This window comes from Notamacropus eugenii, chromosome 2, assembly GCF_028372415.1.
Source record: "Notamacropus eugenii isolate mMacEug1 chromosome 2, mMacEug1.pri_v2, whole genome shotgun sequence".
NCBI classification, from domain to species: domain Eukaryota; kingdom Metazoa; phylum Chordata; class Mammalia; order Diprotodontia; family Macropodidae; genus Notamacropus; species Notamacropus eugenii.
Window position 1 is genome coordinate 189,103,152 of NC_092873.1, and position 19,488 is coordinate 189,122,639.

General features: G+C 39.5%; 1 protein-coding gene across 5 annotated transcripts in view; it reads left to right on the forward strand.

The window, feature by feature from the left end:
• The window catches only part of LOC140526627 (uncharacterized), a 213,057-nt gene that overhangs the window by 109,834 nt on the left and 83,735 nt on the right, over positions 1–19,488 (forward strand). For all 5 annotated transcript variants that reach the window (XM_072642999.1, XM_072643000.1, XM_072643001.1 and 2 more), the window contains 4 exons: positions 1,183–1,232; positions 1,681–1,857; positions 11,483–11,600; positions 14,719–14,884. In XM_072642999.1, the coding sequence (XP_072499100.1) occupies positions 1,183–1,232; positions 1,681–1,857; positions 11,483–11,600; positions 14,719–14,884 (511 nt within the window). The remainder of the gene's footprint in view (positions 1–1,182; positions 1,233–1,680; positions 1,858–11,482; positions 11,601–14,718; positions 14,885–19,488) is intronic.

Genomic DNA, 19,488 nt, shown 5'->3' on the forward strand with positions numbered 1-19,488 from the left:
ATCCAGTGACGAGGTATTCATCAGGCTGACTGGAGATGACCCAGGATGAGGCAATTGGGGTTAAGTGACTTGCCCAAGGTCACACAGCTAGTGAGTGTCAAGTGTATGTGCCAGAGACTAGCCTTGAACCCAAGCCTTCCCAGCTTCAGGGTCAGCTATCTAGCCACTAGGAGATACTGTCATTACATTCCTAAAGTGGGTGATACCACCCCTGGGAGGGTGTTGGAATGATGCAGAAGAGTGGTATTAGCCATGGGTGCAACTGAGAGGGTGTTGAATAAAAATATGGGGCAGTGGAAGCATAAGGAAAGAAGAAAAGAAAATTTCAGTAATACATGTTTCATCTGTTGTGTAACAACGGATTTAAAGTCCTAGTGATTACATTATTTTCCAAATAAACACACAAAATGAAAGTTATAACCTATCAGTGGTCAAGTCTCCTTAACAAACAGTTGTTGGCAGGCTAGTGTGATGTGCATTGTCGGGAAGTTCAGCATGCATCAACAGCAATATGTGCATGTGATAACTTGTTTACAGTATGATACTATATTGTTACATAATGCAATATGGCATGATCAAAATTTTAATGCAGGGAAAATCTCACAAATTTACAATAAATCATTACATTCAAGATGCATCATTTAAAAATATATTTCACATGTTTTTGAAATGACACAAATTTTTTTAAAAAATCATTAAAGAGTTACAGAAAGAAGATGGGGGGAGGTGCTGAGTAATTTTTTTTACTCCAAATAAGTTTGGGAACCTCTGATCTATGTCTATCTACATGTATAACTATCTCTATCCATGTCTAACCCTCTCCCACTGGAATTACCTGGACTCTACCTACTCTACTCCACCTACTCCTGCCCTTTACCAAGCTCCCATGTCACTTCCTGGCTATTTCCAAGCCATGTTGCCTTACACATTCTGCCTCCCCTCAACCCTATTTCGTCTTCATTTGTTGGGTTCCTTCATTAGAAAGAAACCTCTCTGAGGGCAGGTGCTGTCTTGCTAGTTTATCCTTCTGCTTTGCATAGTGCCTGGAGCATCAGTCATTGCCTTGGGAAAGAGGAATTCAGCATTCTTGACAGATTTTTAAGTCTGTGTATGAATACTGGCAGTTGCAGGTGACAAGTACGGTTGACCATCTAATAAAGGAAATACTTTCTTTTATCACAGGATGAAATTGGGAAAGTCAAGCGAGAAGTGATTGTAGAATACTGTCAGAAGTAAGTGCCATGTTTGAAATTTGATAGGTCAGCACATAATACCCCAGTGAGTCCTGTGCTGTCCTTGCAACTGATCTCAGTTAGATACAAGCAGGAATTAATACTCTGATAAATGTTTTAACAACCATCTCTCAAAAAAAAATGTACAATTTAGATACTTTGAAGTTTAATCTATATTGTTAACAATTTCTCCATCACTTCTTAAGTCTAGACAATAAACAAAACATTTAAATCAAGTCCTAATTTGTAGCATTTGCCAGTTTCTGAGGTATAAATGTTCACACTGAAAATTTAATAATTAACTCTTTCTAGAACTCCATCACACTTCTGGAGGTACTCTAAAATTTAGGAATTTACATTTAACTCAATTCCTAAGGTCCCTTCTAGCTCTTCTGCATCCCTGACCCTCATAGCAGACAGATTCTATTCTTTTGAACTTTCTCCTCAGGCTGAATCATCGTATGTCCCAATACTCTCTCCGGGGGCAGATCATTGCTTACTGCCACAGCCTGAAAGCCCTGTTGGAGGACTTCCCTACTATCAGAAATACTTTCTTCATGATTGGGCAGCCACAAGAAAGAATGAGAGAGAAGGGCTCCAAGGAAGGTGTCCAGGCTAACTGCCGGTGGGTACTTTCTTTCCAGCCCACTTTCTCTGTCTTTAAGCATGGGATGCATATTGGAGTTTGTCCAGAAAATCCTCCTTCCTGGACCCATTCACCATGGTAGTAAGACTCCAGTTAGAATATATTTTGAATCTCTGCAGAATCAGATCGCCAGGGATTTTCCCTCCCCATCTGGGTCCAGTATTGATCCCCGGTTGGTGGCTTAAGACACAACTGCTGGTTGTTTGCTTGGTGGTTGGTGGAGAAGGACCACTAAAAGGCAGAGCTTTAAAGGGAAAAGTATCTCTTTAGTTCCAAGCCCTGAAGGCTTTCTTCTTCTGTGGGCAGTTTTGTTGCTTTTCTAATGTAGGCAGTTTCCTTTTCCCTCTGGTGAGCCAAGAGATCTTCTACAATGGACAGTATTATTAAAGCCAGCAAGTCAAATGTGCCCATCTACCATTCAATACTAAAAACAATAGCCAACATTTACACAGCACTTTAAGCTTCTCTGAGCACTGTGTAGACGTTCTCTCATTTGATTCCTGTGGGATGCAGATACAGTTGATGTGGCTGACCACTGGTCACCCAATTTTCCTTCCACAAGATAGAATAAAAAGGGTGGGGGGAGGCGTAGAAGGGAATTAGTATTTAGAAATAGTAATGACTATCCTGAGAGGCATCATGTTACAATGAATTGAGAGTTGGCCTGAGAGTGAGGAAGCCATGGGTTCAGCCCCTGCTGGTCTTGTCCGCCCGGGGCTAAGTGTGATTGGACCAAAGGAAAAAAAAATTGAACATTCTGGTAATCTAAAGTAGTCCTTAGATGACTAGTAGTTCCATGTTTTCTAAAGAGTTCCTTATGCATATCCTGAGCTGTATGCAAGGGCAGGTATTATCCATTGCTAAATGGCAGAGCACATAGTGTGGAACTTGGAGTCAGGAAGACCCATGTTCAAATCTGGCCTTAGACACATACTGTGTGATCCTGGGCAAGTCACTTAACTACCTTGTGCCCCAATTTCTTCATCTATAAAATGAGGATAATAGTAGCACCTACCTCCCATGGTTGGTATGAGGGTCAAAGGAGATTTATTTGTAAAATGCTTCACAAATCTTAGAATGCTATAGAAAATGCTGACTATTACTATTATTATCATTATTGTTCCCATTTTCTGATGGGCAAAAAAATGAGTCACAATGGGTATAAATTACTTGTTCAGGCCACATAGCAAACCTGTGACAGAGCAAGATTTCCAATCTTTGGTCTTGAAACTAGTAGATGTTGCTCTTTCCACCTTCCTAGAGCAAGTGTGGGGGAATCTGCAGCATCAAGAACACACGTGACCCTCTAGGTCCCCAAAGGCCTGAAGCACAGGCCTTTGACTGAATCCAAACTTCACAGAACAAATCCCTTTAATAAAAGTCTTTGTTCTGTAAAACTTAGACTCAGTCCAAAGACCACACCTGAGGACCTAGGAGGCCACGCAGGTTCCCCACCCCTGTCCTAGACCTTTCAGATTTGAACCTCCTATAATTCATTGAAGTGGGTGGAGAGTTACGGGTGTAACAGCAGCCTGGCACAGTTAGAGCAAGAGCATTGGGTCAAGAGACCCGGATTTGTTCCCAGCAGTCATCAGTTGTGTGAGCCTCAGATATGTATAACATGGGGATAATACTACTTCTTCCTTTTGCCTCACAGAGCTGATGTGAGGAAGGCACTGTGTAAACCTTAAAGTGCTGTATAAAGGTGAATTATGACTCAAGCAGTAATGTAGTAGAAAGGATAGAGTGCCAGCCCTGGAATTAGAAAGACTTGGGTTCGAGTCCCACCTTAGGTACATTATGGCTGGGTGATCACCGCAAATCATTTCACCTCTATACCATACCCTGAAGGCAACCAGGTGGTGCAGTGGGTAGACCACAGGGCCCAGAGTCAGGAAGACCGGAACTCAAGTCTAGCCAGGCACTTATTAGCTATGTGACCTTGGGCAAGTCACTTAACCCTGTTGGCCTCCATTTCCTCTTCTGTATAATGAGCTGAAGAAGGAAATGCAAACTTCTTCAGTATCTTTGTCTAGAAAACCCCAAATAGGGTCACCAAGAATCGGACTCGACTGAATGACTGAATAAGAACAACATTTGTATAACTCAGACAATTCTACAGGACTATTCTACAGTAGAGGGAGTTTCCCTCCCAGGAGTTCCCCACCTACTGAACCCTCTACTGTGAATCATGATTATCATTGTTTTCCTCATTCTCATTTTCTATGCAACAGAATATTTAGAAATATTAGGCTGACGTCCTACAGTTGTTCCTTTATGTTTGATGTTGGTTGAACTCTCTGGAGAGGTAGGTAAAATGATTTCTTTTTGTGAGTAAATAAGAGCCTTGAAGGGATGTCAGTCAGTCAGTCGATAAACATTAAGTGCCTGCTATGTGCCAGGCTCAGTGCTAAGGACTAGGGATATAAATGTGAGAAACAAAGACAACGCCTGCCCTAAAAGAGCTTATACTCCAATAGAGAAAAACAATATGGGAAAGAAATTGGGGGTGAAGGAGTGAGGCGGAGGGGCTTGGTGGAGGAGGCAAAAAAGTCCAGAATGAGAACAGCTGGAGGAGCTGGAATCATATGAACTCTGTCTGCAGAAGATTCACTGAAAGCAGCTTCCAGGAAGAGCAGTAGCAAACAGCAAAAGGAGATGACGTGTGTTTCATCTCATTCACACATAATTTTGTTTGCTTTCCATTATTATTTTTATTATTTTATTATTATAATTTATAACTTTATTATTTATCTCACTCATAATATTTCATTATTATTGTTGTTATCTCATTATTCAGATAGAAAATCATCCTAGGACAAGTCACTATCCTGCTATTATTATATTCTCCAGCCTATTGCACAGGGGAATACAGGAACTCGTTTTTTGTAGTTGAACAGAAGTACCGAGATAGGGCTGATTGTAAGTTAACTGAACAAATTATGGTAACATGAATGTGAGGAAATACTATTGTACCATAAAAAAACAACGAAAGAGACAGTTTCAGAGAAAACAGGAAAGATTTGTATGAATTGATGCAAAAGGAAGTGAGCACAACTGGGAGAACAATTTATACAATGATGACAGTGTTATAAAGACAATGTCAGAAGACTTAGCTGTGATCAGTGTGACCAGAGACCTATGAGGAAGAATGCTACTGACTTCCTGATGGAGAAGTGATGGACCTCAGAAGAAGAATGACAAATACATTTTTTAACAATGGTCATTATGGAAATTTATTTTGTGTGACTACATACATATTTGTTAGAAGAGTTTTGGCTTTTGTTTTTAACTGGGAAAGAAAGTAGAAGGGAGAAAAATAAATGCTTTTTAATTGAAAAAAAAGTTTAAGAAAATAAGATCATAAAGTAATTACCCTAAAAAAAAAAATTTGAGATTTAAGCTTATCCTCTGTAGGTTCACCGAAAGCATCTTCAGTACAACTCTAGCAGCAGATAGGACAATAGGAATGATATGTACCTCATTTTGCTTCCACATTATCAACACAAATTTATTAATACTGGAAGGACCAGGCTCATTAACACAAAAATTTGCTTGACTCTTCTAATGTTTCTTATCTTGTGTTTCTTATGTGCCCAGCTCTATGGGACAGGGGATACAACAAAAATGAATGAAATGAAACAAACCTTACACATGAGAAGCTTACACTCTAATGGGAAAGATACCAATCCATATATAAGTATGTAAAGGATAAATGCAGGATAATTTGAGATGGAATGTACTAGCAGTTGGAGAAATCAGGAAAGGCTTCTTGTAGAAGATGGTGCTTGAGCTGAATCTTGAAGGGAGAGAGGGATTCTAGGAAGGAGAGCTGAATGTATTCTAGGCATGGGAGACGACCAGAGCAAAGGCAAGGGGATAGAAGATGGAGCGTCTTGTGTGAGGAACACAGAGGAGACCAGACTGGCTAAATCAGAGAGTGTGGGAGGGGGGAGTAATGCTCAGTGAGGCTGGAAATATAACTTGGGTGCAGACTGCTAAGGGCTTAAAAGCAAAACAGAGGGGTTTATACTTAACCCTAGAGGCAAGAGGGAGCCACTGAAGTTGATTGAATAGGGGAGTGACATGATCAGATGTATACTTAAGGAAAATCATTTGGCAATAGTGTTATTATTATTAATATTATTATCTTGTTCTCATCTTCTTAATGGGGTTCAGATAGAAATGGCATTCTTATCATCATTATTATTAGCAGACCTATGCTGTTGATACTTTGTTTCCTTCAAATAATTGGACAGAATAGAATGTGGAGTGTTGACTACATAGTTACTCAGATAAGCTATTTGCCTATCACCAAAGGGAAAGCAAGAGTATCGATATGGGGAGTATTTGTCTTACTGCCTGTTCTACCAAGTGGGTTCAAAGGTGTTTGAGGGTAGGTCCCCCTCCCCCCTCCCTGCCCCACAAAACCAGAAAGAAAACTTTTTTTTTTTCCACGGAGAGCCTAGGATCCTAAATAACACAGTCTGCAAGGAATTATCTATCTATTATAGGGTATTGGCCTTTGGGTATCATTGGCTGTCAGCCATTTGTGACACCAAGGAGTTGTGAATTATTCTTATCTTTTAAAGGTTGACATGTGAAACTGATATCTTCCACAGCCCTCAAAGTGCCCTCATTCTGTGATTCCTGGTTATTCCTGGGATTGTAGCTCATGTGGAATGGAGTGGGATAAGGACTAAAATTCTTCCCTTGTCTCTGGCAGGAGGCCCCTTCCTGTTTCCACTTCCTCCATTAGATCCTTGTATTCTGTGGGGCTCCCCCAGAAGCAGCTCCAGGAACCTAACAGTCATATGACTTGTTCCAAATAGCAGCTGCATGGGTGTCTCTGCCGAGCCTCGATTGCTCTCTTGGGTTCCCCCAGAGTTATGAATATTTAGTAAATTCTGACATCTGCTCCAAAGACCTTGGCTGCTGGGGACTGGGCAGCAGGCATTATAGCCAGACCTTCCAGAATAGACAGAAATCAAGAGCAAGGTTGGGGGAAAAAAAAGATGGAAACTAAATTGGCCAAAAAGCAAATGGTACCACTTGAAAATATATCCTCTGTACAGGGAGCATTGGTGCTCCTCAATCCTGACATTAGCCAGAAGCTTATTCTATCCACTGTTTAGAAAAGCAAGTGGAGCACAGATGTCATTCTCTCATCCTGTAGCCTGTCTGTACTCAGACATTTGTTCTTCCAAAGGGATATATTTCCGCTTTTTTGGACATTCAGTTTATTTCTCTTGGGCTCTATCCATGTTACAGTTGAACCCAGCAAACAACGACTTCAGCGTGAGTCTGAGAACAAGACTAGAGAAAACCAGCTTAGGTCTGCTACAGGACAGGAATAGAGGAACTCTGTGACAGCTAAGAAGAGAACCTCATCAAACTGAAACTCCCTGGAATGTCAGAGTTGAAAATTACCTGATGAAACTTCCAGCAAAATGGTGGCGGGGCAGAAGTTGTTCTATTTCCAGGGCTCTCCTGGTTTTGAACAAAGAGGAACCATAATTGGTTGGCATTTGATTGATAGTCATACATATAATTATTAATAATATATTAATTATTAATGGTATCATTAAATCTTATATTGACTACTAATAATCAATGGTATTATTAATAACACCATTGATGTATTAATGAATGAGTAAACCAGTACAAAGCTAGCTATCAGTGTGGCATGTGGTCATTGCTGGTGGTATGCACCAGCACGCTGACCCAGCCTGTGCCACCAAGAGCTTTTCTTCAGACATTGAAAATAAAAGAGAAGTAAATGTTACAGGGTTTCCCAGTATCTCTTACTTCTGCTAAATAAAGAAACTTCTGGATATAGCAATATGACTTCTGGATAAACTTGTTTGCTTCCCAGGGTAGCCATAAATGTAGGAGGGCCCTGGTACAGTTTCTTCCACTGGAGGCCCATCCCATGTTGTTCTCTCCCTCTTGCCAAACTTTCTCTCTTTAGCGATACAGTGATATCTAATATAAGAAGAGGCTTACTGATAGAATTCTCTTTCCTCCTAGGTGATGAGGAGAGGAGGATGAATAGTAGTAAATGTTCTGATATTTGGAGCAAGCCTGTTTCAATGCATTTCCTTGTGTGGGGGAGAGAGGAGAAGATGTTTGAATGTTAGAGGCTTATACATTTCACCTAAGAATACATCTATATTGATTTTTTTTATAACTCCTACACTTCCCAATATATCCATGACTTCCACAGTTCCCAGAAAGGAATATAACAACAACGATATAAAGAGCTTTAAAGACTTGTACAACGCTTTACAAATATCTCATTTTATCCTTTCAAGCCCCCTGGATGGTAGGTGCTATTATTATCCCCATTTTACAGATAAGGAAAATGAGTCAGACAAAGGTTGAGTGACTTGACCAGGGTTCACATAGCTAGTGAGTATCTCTATATTCAAACCTAGGGCTTCCATCTAGCTGCCTTTTATTAAATGTAACACTTTTTTACTGCTTACTGCCTAATGGCCATGTATGTTATGTTTCACACTTATCCCCAGGGTTCTCTTCTTTAAGGGAGACTGGGAAGGGGAGAGTATCAGAAGGCCAAGTATGTTACATAAAGAATGAAAATAAAAAGAGAGGGAAGAAACAGCTCTGCAAAACCAATCAATATATTGGAAAAAATCTGACAATGTATGTAGTCTACTCTACCTATAGGCCACACCTCTGTGAGGAAGGGGGTAGAAGTACCTCCTCCTATCACTTTGGAGTCGACCTTCATCTTTATAATTTTATATCATTCATTTTGGATGTTTTGTTCTTCTTGTTTCCATTTATATCACTGCAGTCATTGTGTATATTATTTTCCTGGTTTGGCTTACTTCATTTAACTAATTCCACTTCTAATGATAATAATCTACTACAAGCATTTTAAAAATTATTTTGAATAGTATCATCATTTTGAATAATTATTATTTAAGACAGCATGGGGTAGTAGAAAGAATCCTGCATCTGGAATCTGAGGTCCTAGATTGACAGCCTAGCTATACCACTTACTACCTTTGGGTGAATCACTTAGCCTCTGTGCCTCAGTTTCCTCATCTATAAAATGAGGGACTAGATGGCCTCTGAGGTCCCTTCTACCTCTAACTCTGTGATCCTCTCTTTTAGGATCATGTTCAGCATTGCCATCTCTCATCCCTCAGCTAATGAGATAATTCAGATAGGGATAGAATTCTGTCTGTGATTTCTTTGATTTGGGGAACACCTCTTGAAGCAGCTCCCTCCACCAATAGAGAGGGGCACATTCTCTGTAACTTGCAATCTAAGAAAGTTGCCCAGGGCATTGAAAAGTCAAGACACTTGCCTTAGATCACCCAGTCAGTGCATGAAAAGAGGTAGGGCATGAACCTAGGTCTTCTTCCCCCCAAAGCTGTCTCTCTCTAGCCACTAAACTAGGGGTGGGGAACCTGCGAACTTGAGGTCACCTGTCGCTTTCTACGTCCTCAAATACAGCCCTTTGATGGAATCCAAACCTGAAGATTCTGTCAAAGGGCTACACTTGAGAACCTAGATGGTCACCGGTGGCCTCAAGGTCACAGGTTCCCCACCCCTGCACTAAACCATGCTGCCTCTCAGTTAAAATATTGGGCTTGCTTTTTTAAAATGGAAAAAACTTGATTTACTCCAATTCCTGGGAAATCCTCTTTATCTGTTGTAAGCAATGTACCCCTTCAACTTCTGGTAACAACAATAGTCATAACTCATACTACTATAGTGCATCTATTTGCTTACATTGCACTCCCCTTTCATGGCTTCCTCTAAGAACATAATCCTGCCTTTGGCCTTCCCAGTTCTGGGACTGTTAGAGAAAGAAACAAAGCCCCCACTCCCTTCCTCATTCTCACAATGGCAGAGCTTGCCTGCCTAAAGTCAAAGTCCCAAGTCCTAAAGTCAGCAAAATAATGGTAGAGTAGAAGTTACTCTGTTTCCAGTCTCATGGTTTTGAACAAAGGGGAAACATAATTGGTTGGTGTTTGGGACTTCCTGTTGATGAGTAGCCATAAGTCCTATTATTAATTATTTATTCTTTGTTAGTAACATAAGCATTTCATCCATATTGTTTCCAGTAGCCCCTTTGGAACAGGACCTCTAGTTTCTGGGGTCAACTGTTTACATATTTTTTCATGGTTCTTCCCAGTTATGATGCTTAACTGTAAGATCATGTCTGCATAACATCAGCCTCCACCCTTTTCTTTTAGCCCACAGTCTCCTTCAATTCTTGTAATATCCTTCCTATTAGCCCATTCCCACTTCCCCTATGCTGCCCAAATACTGAGTGGCCACTCTTCTATTTTACAACCTGGACTTTTCTTAGAGCCATACACTGTTAGCGCTTAATCTGATCTTAAAAATAATCAAGTCCACCCCCACCCTTTAGATGAGGAAACTGAGGGCTAGAGAGGCTCACACTGTTTCTTCTGGCTATCATGCTCACTTAGTAAATGCTAAGATAAGTGGGGCTCAACATTTCATACAAATGTACAAGCTTCATGAATTGGTTCTCTGGGAGATAGCCTTGAATCCACTGGAATGAGAAGCACCTCTGTATGGCCTCTTTTACTAAAGGCTGAAAGATTTGTGTGCTTCATTCAGGCCTTGTCCTATTCCGAACATTGCTGTAGCTATTTCTCTAAATGGATCTTCCACCAATTAGCAGTTGGGGGATGTGAGAATATGGCCAGTGGAGACCTTATCTCTTACTCTGGAGCTTAAGGGAAAGGCAACTACATGGTTAAGTGAGAGGTGTGACTAAAACATCAAGAAATGCAGCAAACATAGTAGAAGAATGATCATTAAGAGTTAGAGACTTTAAAATGCAAACACAGCATGCAAAAGACACTGAAGAAAAAGGTCAACCTGTTTGAATAGTTTTTAAAAAGGGCCAAAAGTTGATGGAACTATGGAGGGCTGATTTTTTAAAAAAACAACAGATGGGTGGGGAGGAAGACCTAATGATTCGTTTCTGGGCTGGAAGAGGAAGAAAAATCTGTGGAAGAGACTTAGCCTGGATTTTTCCAGGAAACTTAAAATAAAGATATATAGTGTGCCTTTTCTAAAGAAAAAATATTGTGACTATATTTGATAGAGGGTAAAAATGAACTTGATAATCAGAACCATGAGTCTTAATGAAGTGAACACACTCATGAAACAAGAAAGGACAGCAGAATGGATTAGAAAGCAAAAGCCAACAATTTGCTGTATACAAGAAATACAAGTAAAACAAAGATTTATACTGTTTTAAAATTAAGAGGTGGAGCCAAATCCAAAAAAGCAAAAGTGAAAATTATAGTACAGTAGTAAAAATAGATATAGTGAAAAGAAACTTTGAGGCCTAGTAAAGTCAATATATTGGGGCCTAGTAAGTAAGTACTCTGTGACCAAATTTAGTGCTTTTTCTATTGAATAATTTTTAATATCTGCCTTACAAAAGTGTTAGAAGGAAAACATTTTGTAGAACTTAATGGACTATAAAGGAGTTAGTTGTGCTCATCATTGTACAATTATAAGGCACTTTTACTGTTTAAATAGTCTATGCTTTGAGAGCTGAGATTTCTCTCTAATGTTACAGGAGTTTTCAGCTCCGGCCACGGTGCTTACTGTCTCCTGATGGAAGAACCTTCCTCAATTTATGGTTCATACCCCATCACTTGGAGGTGCTGATCATGTTCAAAACTTTGCCAGAAAAGGTTTGTATTTTCTAAAAGATTGTGAGGAAAACAATTTTCATCTCACTAGTCAGTGTACCTGTACTATAAAAGAAGACCACGTTCTTCAGTTCTGTCAAGTTCTGATTTACCACAAGCACCATGGATGCCCAATGACATCTTTCCCCTAATTAACTGGCATTTTCTCACAAATATTATGTGTTCGCTTTATTATAGTTCTCATGCCTCATTATTATTTTTTTGTTTCTTTTGCTCTTTCCAAGACATTAATGTTCTTTCTTTAGGCTGCCAACATTCTTGAGTAATCCTTGGTTTCCTACCAAATCGTTTTTTAAAAAAAAGAAAAGAAAATCCCAGCTCCACCCTTGAGTCCCAGAGGATACATAGAGCTGAGGCTACATACATAGCTCAGTTGCATATTACTTTGGCAAAGTTGATCTGTGTCTTTGAGAAACTGTCATTGGATGTCCATAAAAGGATGGATGCAGATATAGAAGTACTACCCGGTGCTGGATCATAGATAGGCCAGCATCTCCAACTCATAATGTGCAACACTAAACTAATTATCGTTATGAAACCTTTCTTTGCCCCCCCCCCCCCCAAGTGCTAATGTTCTCCCTCCCAGGCTATCTTGTATTTCATTACTTTGTATTTATTCTCTTTATGTTTATTCTGCATATGCTTATATATGTACTTGTTCCCTCTGTTAGAATGTAAGGTCTTTGAGAGCAGAAATCATTATATTTTGATTGTATCAGTATTCCTAGCATCTAGCACAGTACCTAATACTTAGTAGGTGCCTGACAAATATTTGTTGGTTGATCTTCCCTCCTCTCCTACCTTTCCCCATACTTCCCAATTTCCATTGATTAATCACTATTCTCCCAATTACACAGGATCAATATCTTAGAACCCTCTGTGGCATGTCCTCCCTTGTACCCCACATCCAGTCAGATACCACATCTATCACAGTGTCTTTCCCATTTGACTTCCCCTTTCTTCTCCTACTCTCTAACTTCAGATCCTTATTGCCTGTTACTTGGATTATTTTAATAACCTCCCAGCCTCTCATCTCTCTCCTATCCAGTTCATCCTTACCACAGATATCTAATTAATTTTCTTAATGTAACTACTCTGCTTTTGTGAAAAATAAAGCCATCCAAGCCACAATGTTCACTGGCTCCCCATTGCCTGTAGAATAAAGTAGAAGCAGCTGGTAGTACAGTGAATGGAGCACTGAACCTGAACTCAGGAAGACCTGAGTTTGAATCCAGTCTTAGACCTTTACTAGCTGGGCAAGTCACTTGGCTGCTATTTGCTTCAGTTTCTTCATCTGTAAAATGGGGGTGATAAGAGCACCTTGCTCACATGGTTGTTTTGAGGATTGGATGAGATAATATTTATAAAGTCCCTGGTACATAGTAGGTGCTATGTAAATGTTTATTCTCTTCTCTTCTTTCCTTATCCTTATTCAAAGCCATGTTCCACAATCTGGTTCGAGTCTCCTTTCTGGCTTTTTTTCACACTATCCTGCCTATCAGCCAGAAATATTCATTGTTCTCATTCTCCACTCTCTCCTCTTTGTACTTTTGCTCACAAGGTCTTCCATTCCTGGAATGGACTCCCTCCAACCAATGCCATGGACTGAAGTTCTTCCCTTTCTCCAAGGCATTGTCTTCTCCATGAAACCACCTCACTCCCATCTTCCATTTGAACTGATTTCTACCACGTCACTTTGCCTGGACCTCTCCTTTGTACCTTATTACACTCCCATATCGCAATTACTTGCATGAATGTTTTCCTCCTTCATTAGATTGTAAACTTCTTGAGAATTATATCTGTGTCACAGCTGTTTTTGTGTCCCTGGTGCCTTGGTGCCTTGTACCCACTAGAAACTTTTGTCACATGATATCCATTTAGTTAAATATGTACTTCTCTAAATGCTGACTTCAGAATATTCTTTTCCCCTTCTCTGAGTGAAGTCTATTTGACTTAATTGTGTTTATTGGAAACACAATAATATCATCTGTTACAGTGCTATAATTAGTTCTTTTTGTTCACTTTTTCTTCACTTAAATATTAACATTAAACTAATATTTAGTGTTTATTTGTTATGTAAATACATATAGAAATACTTAAAACTAAATTAGTTTATGCCTTGACCCTACTGGGTCTGTATATCAGACCCCTGTGCAAGTCTAGAAATATTAATTGTGTAAAATTCAAACACACATGTGGAACCTCAAGCACACTCATGGCTAACAGTGGTCTTAACTGAGGCAGATCATCTTACTTAAAAACCAACAAATGTGTAGCCTTGACAGTAGACACCCTAAAGAGAGCACTGAGGCTCTGATGTATCAGTCAGTCAATAAGCATTTTAGTAAGGTGCTACAGATAGAATTACAAAGAGTGAAACCATCCCAGCTCTCAAGGAGCTTACCTTCAAATGACAGATCCATGATTTTATTGACCATCAGTGATTTTATCGATGCGTATACTATCTCCAAGTGATGATGATGACGTTTATGTAGTGCTTATTATATGTCAGACGCTATAGTGTAAGTGCTTTACAACTATTGCCTTACTAGGTAGGGACTAGTATTATCCCCATTTTACAGAAGAGAAAACTGAAGTAGACAGAGGGTAAGTGACTTCCTTAAGGTCCAGCAGTTAGTAGGTGTCTGAAGGGTACTTCTTGAGCTCAGATCTTCCTGATTCCAGATCCCATACTCTATCCACCTTGCTACAGATCACTAACCCATCCATGACTGCCTGTCCTGTTTAGACCTTCTGCATATTCTCCTGTAGGACCCTTGTCTGAATACTCCTGTGGATCCTCTTTGAGGATACCCAAAACTTTTCAGAGGCCTCCCTCTAAGTATGGATACCAAGGTGGCCTGTGGGCTATCTCCACATAACCAGTCCACTTTCTTTTCCAATGATCCAGAATCCTACTTTATTAATTGGACAGTCGTTTTCTCCTGAGGATATTGCCCAATACATACTGTGATCAATATTTAACTGAATGTTTTTAGGGAGTGTGCAATTGCTCTTAGTCATACACAATTGTTTAGGTTTTTGCAGATGATACGAAGCCTTCCTAAAATGTTTCTCCATGTATTGGTCTTACTCGTAGGAAGCCTTTAGAGCCCTGAAGCTCACTCTGAGGATTATAGCACCCCTGCATGACATAGTCGCCTATCTCTTCAGCTTTGCTAAACTTGGAAGTGGCAAGGAACGTTTCAATTTTCCTCTAAGTCCCAAACCTCCAAAAGCTGACTGGGGAGGAATTGAAGGCATCGGTAAGTGGTAAACATATCATCTTTAATTTTGTTTGTTAAGCATGCTTGTGATTTCAACAGTATATGGAGCTTCTGATGAGGAAATTCTTTCTAGCAGGGCAGCTTAGCACCTTTTCTGCAAATTAGAACATTAGAGAAAATTTGTAGGGAATGCTAGGAGGTTACTTAACTTGCTTAGAGTCACAAAACAAGTACACATCAGCAGTAGGACTTGCACTCAGGTCTTCCTGACTCAGTGATCAGCTCTCTCTCTGCCACATTGCACTGTCTCTCATTATTTTAAATATTTTGAAAATAGTAACCTAAGTTCTTAATCGTTGGAGGAACCAGAGAGAAAATTGTTACTTTTTTTACAGGCATGGTGATGGCCACAGAACGGGCTGCCTTCTAGCTTCATAAAGGAATCGTTTACAAACTAAATTCAGTTCAACAACATTCATTAAATAGTTCTGTGTCTTCTTACCTTTGTAGCATTCTAAGAATTCTCCCTCTGGAGTTAGAGGTACAGGGTTCAATCTCTGCTTCTGATGCTCTCTGTGACCTTGAATAAGTCACTCAACCCCCACAGGCCTCGGTTTCCTCATTTTATAGTTTCTGGAAAATAGCCAGATTTGTTCTCACTTAATTATCTACTGTTTCTGTCCTTACTGCTTACACACATGCCCCCAAATCCTCAATTCTCCCAGAACCCCAAAGAGAAAAAGACCCTCACTAGATCCTACCATCCCTGCTAACTGTCCTTCTTATGTGGATACATTGACTTGATGGTTGTCCAAATTAGTTTTTTACTATATAGCAGCCAGGGATTTAAAAGAAATAAAATTGGAGTTGGAGAGGCAGGGTGGCTTAGAGGAAATAAGGGAGTGTTTAAATTGAGGCAATGATCAATTTAAATGTATTTTTTTTTCTATTCCCCTTTGGCTAAAGATTGATGAAATCTGTATTTATGGAAGAACTCTGAGTTGGCTGCAGAATACAGTTCTTGTATTCTGCTAACTTAGCATTGTAGGGAGTCATAAATGGGAGTACAGATGTGGGGGAGAGGCAAGAGCATGAGTATACGTGGAGGAGGAGAAGATGCCTTGTAGTCTGCAGGAGGCATTGGGAACACCAGGAAACTTTGTAAATTGAGGAGACAGAACAGAATCAGTAGAGAGGCAAAAACTTTAAAAAACTACTTATACTCCTGTGTTGCAACACGAAAAAAAGCCCAAAATTCAGTGCGCTTTTATATCTTTTCCCCATTATTAATTTTATATTCTGACGACTGTTTGTTATCTTGGGTTTTTGGTTATCTTGTTGCATATTTGTCCTGTTCAGTCCCACATCACTCATATTACTTACTCTTTGCCACTGACACTCAAAAAGGTTTAGTAATTTACCTAAGGTCACACAAATAATAAATGGAAAATCAAGAATTGAACCTAGACCCTCTGAGTCATGTTTTCCAACAGAACCACACTGTGAAACCCAGAGTAGGATATACTCTGACATTATCAGTGCCCTTCCTATGCTCTTCCTATGATACCAAACTGTTTCTGAAAATAAAAATATAATATGTATGACTTCAAATATCTCAGAGATTGATAAAAAAAAAAAAGGTACGTATGTACTGACTACTGTGCTTGTCTACCTCAAGTGATGGGCTAAGGCCAGTAGGAACACCACTAGTAATACTGCAGGTAATTTAAGGGAAGAGTCTTGGAGGCAGGTCCAGGCTCACTACAGAAGATTAATAGTGGAAATCTAGAAAAAAATCTGAGTGAGGAGGGAACCAGGTGTGTCTTTCATCCTCACTTTCTCTGGGGGTATATGAATGGGGTGGGACTGCACAGGACAAATATGTAACAAGATATAGTCTATGCTAAGAGTCAAATAACTGTATAGATAGTAAATACTGTAGAAATTTGGGAGATGGAGAGATCATGGTGGGCTTAGGATGGTGAGGGAAAGGCTCATCAAGGAAGCAATATCATGGATCCAAACCAGGGGTTCTTAACCTTTTATGTGTCATGAACCTTTTTGGTAGTCTGGCGAAGCCCATGGGCCACCTTCTCAGAATATTCTTAGATGCGTACAATAAAATACATAGGATTACAAAGAAAATCAATTATATTCAAGTACAGCTATCAAAATGCTTTTCAAAACAAGTTTCTGGACCCCAGCTTACCTTAGAGGTCATCTAGTCTCATCCTTACATTTTACAGATCAGAAAATTCAAGCACAGGAAAGTTAATTTATTCAGTCACATAGGTAGTAAATGTCCAAGATGATATTTGAAGTAAGATCCTTCAACTCCAGAGCCACTGTGATCTTTCCACTGAATCATGAAACCTGAGCTGATATTTCAGGCCTATTCACATATACTAAGTGCTCTCACTCTTCAAACTCAATTTGTTGACTCTCTTTCCCTATAGAAGGACTCCTAGGGGCTTAGAATTGTATCATTCAAGAAGAGCCTACATTAAGGCTGTCTCATCATTATCACCCATGTACTGCTATCCCTGCATTGAGGACATCAAGTTCTCTCAGAGGAGTTCAGAGCCCATATGTATGACAGCCTCCAATCAGTTTTAGTAGTCATATACTTTACACTTATATAAATCAAGATCCACTCAAAAGATAAAACCAGCCCAGTGAGTTCACAGCAGTACTCAAGTACAAACTTTCCACAACCAAACTTAATTTAGATTTTACTGAGACCTTAAAGAAAGAGGTAAAAGACAGTAAATATTTAGCAACTGTCCCTCTGGAAAAAAAAAAAAGTAAACATGACACACTTTCAAGTTCAATCTGCATAATTAACAGTTTCTTAAGGGACTCTAGACAATCAATAAAACAATACATTGAGCACATAATTAAAATTTAGCCACAGACTTGCAAGCCAGTTTGTGGCTCTAATACACCCCTGCATAAAAGCCACTTAGTCCAGTTCCCTCATTTTACAGATGAGGGAACTGAGACCCAGGGAAGTTAGACTTGCCCCAGGCCACATAAGAGGAAAGTATCAGAAAAAGGCTTTTGAAATTAGATCCTCTGAATAGAGTCAAGTTGTCTTTCCACTGCACCTCAGTGCCTCCCTGCCAATTCTCACTGCATGAACCTAGTCACTCTGACCACACTTCTAACTATCCATATGTTCTCTACTACATCCTTGACACACCCCATCACAAAGACCTAGGGAAGACATCTAGTAATACCCTACTAGCCAGTGATCACCAGTCAAGAAAACACCTTGAAGGTCTTTTAAAGTCTAAAGAATAGTTAACAGCTATAGGCAGGTGTGAAACTTTCTTGGCTTCCTTGTTTAGCTCTTTACTGTCCAGCTTTCTAGACCTCAGAGTCTCTCAGTAAGGCCTTGGAAGACAGAAAGAACTGAGATAAGTAGAGAGGAAGGAGAAGCATGAGCAAAGTTCAGGGAATGATGAGTAGCCTAGTTTGGCTGGAGTGGAGGATTTATATGGAAGTATACAGGGGTATGAGTTTTGGGGGAGCTTGAATGTCAATAAGTTAATGTATTTCTTCTACATTGTATGCTCATAATTAGAAATTCTAAGAGAGAGTGAAAGGAGGAATAAAGTGGGAAATGTAAGTGATATGAAAACAAAATTAAAATTTACTTTTAAAAACTAGAAACTATTCTGATACAGAAGGCCCAGGTTTTCCTGGATTCGCAATTAGAAGTACATGCCTTGGGATGGGTGGTGCAGTGGATAGAGCACGGGCCCTGAAGTCAGGAGGCCCTGAGTTCAAATCCTGCCTCAGACACTGGCTGTGTGACCCTTAGCACGTCACTTAATCTCGATTGCCTCCACAAAAAAAGAAAAAAAAAAGAGGAAGAAGTACATGCCTTTACTATCAGAGGTGCTCAGAAATCTATATCCCAGAAAGAGGGATGTAACTTTGTGTGCTTAGCTTTCCTGAAAATAGATAGCAAATGAATGGAACCCAAAATGCCAAATTGCAAGATAATCGAATAAAAAAGATGTTGACTCCACTTCTACACTGATATAGGAGGAAGGAAATATTACATATCAAGATTATAAAATACCTTTTATTCCTTAAGATGGGAAAGTAGCAATGTTAACCCATATATAAATCTACGAATCAACTTTAGAGCTATTTGAAATCAAAGAAATTAAATTTTCTATCTTCCCAATAGTGTACAATTCAGCATAACAAGGAATACTTGGATTTGGAGTTATGATATCTGAATCTCAGACTAGGCTTTACTACTGACAATTTAAATGACTATGGGCAAGTCACTTAATCTCCCTAAACCTCAATTTTCTCATTGGTAAAATGAGTTTATATATAAAACATATGCCTTTTTCATAGAGGTGTTGTGAGGACCAAATTAGAAAATGTAGATGAAAGTACTCTGTCACTGATGAAGTGCTACACAAATATTAGTTATTATTATAATCACAATTAATGACATTTTAAAAATGTGTGTTCTTCAATAGTATTACAGTTCGGAGATCCCACTTACTTTACCAAAGTGTACAAATTCTTCAACCTGGCGTTCAAGAAACTCCGTCATTGGGTCACAAATCACCTTACCCAGCCTCATTTCACATTATTCCTCTTTATATGTTCTATAT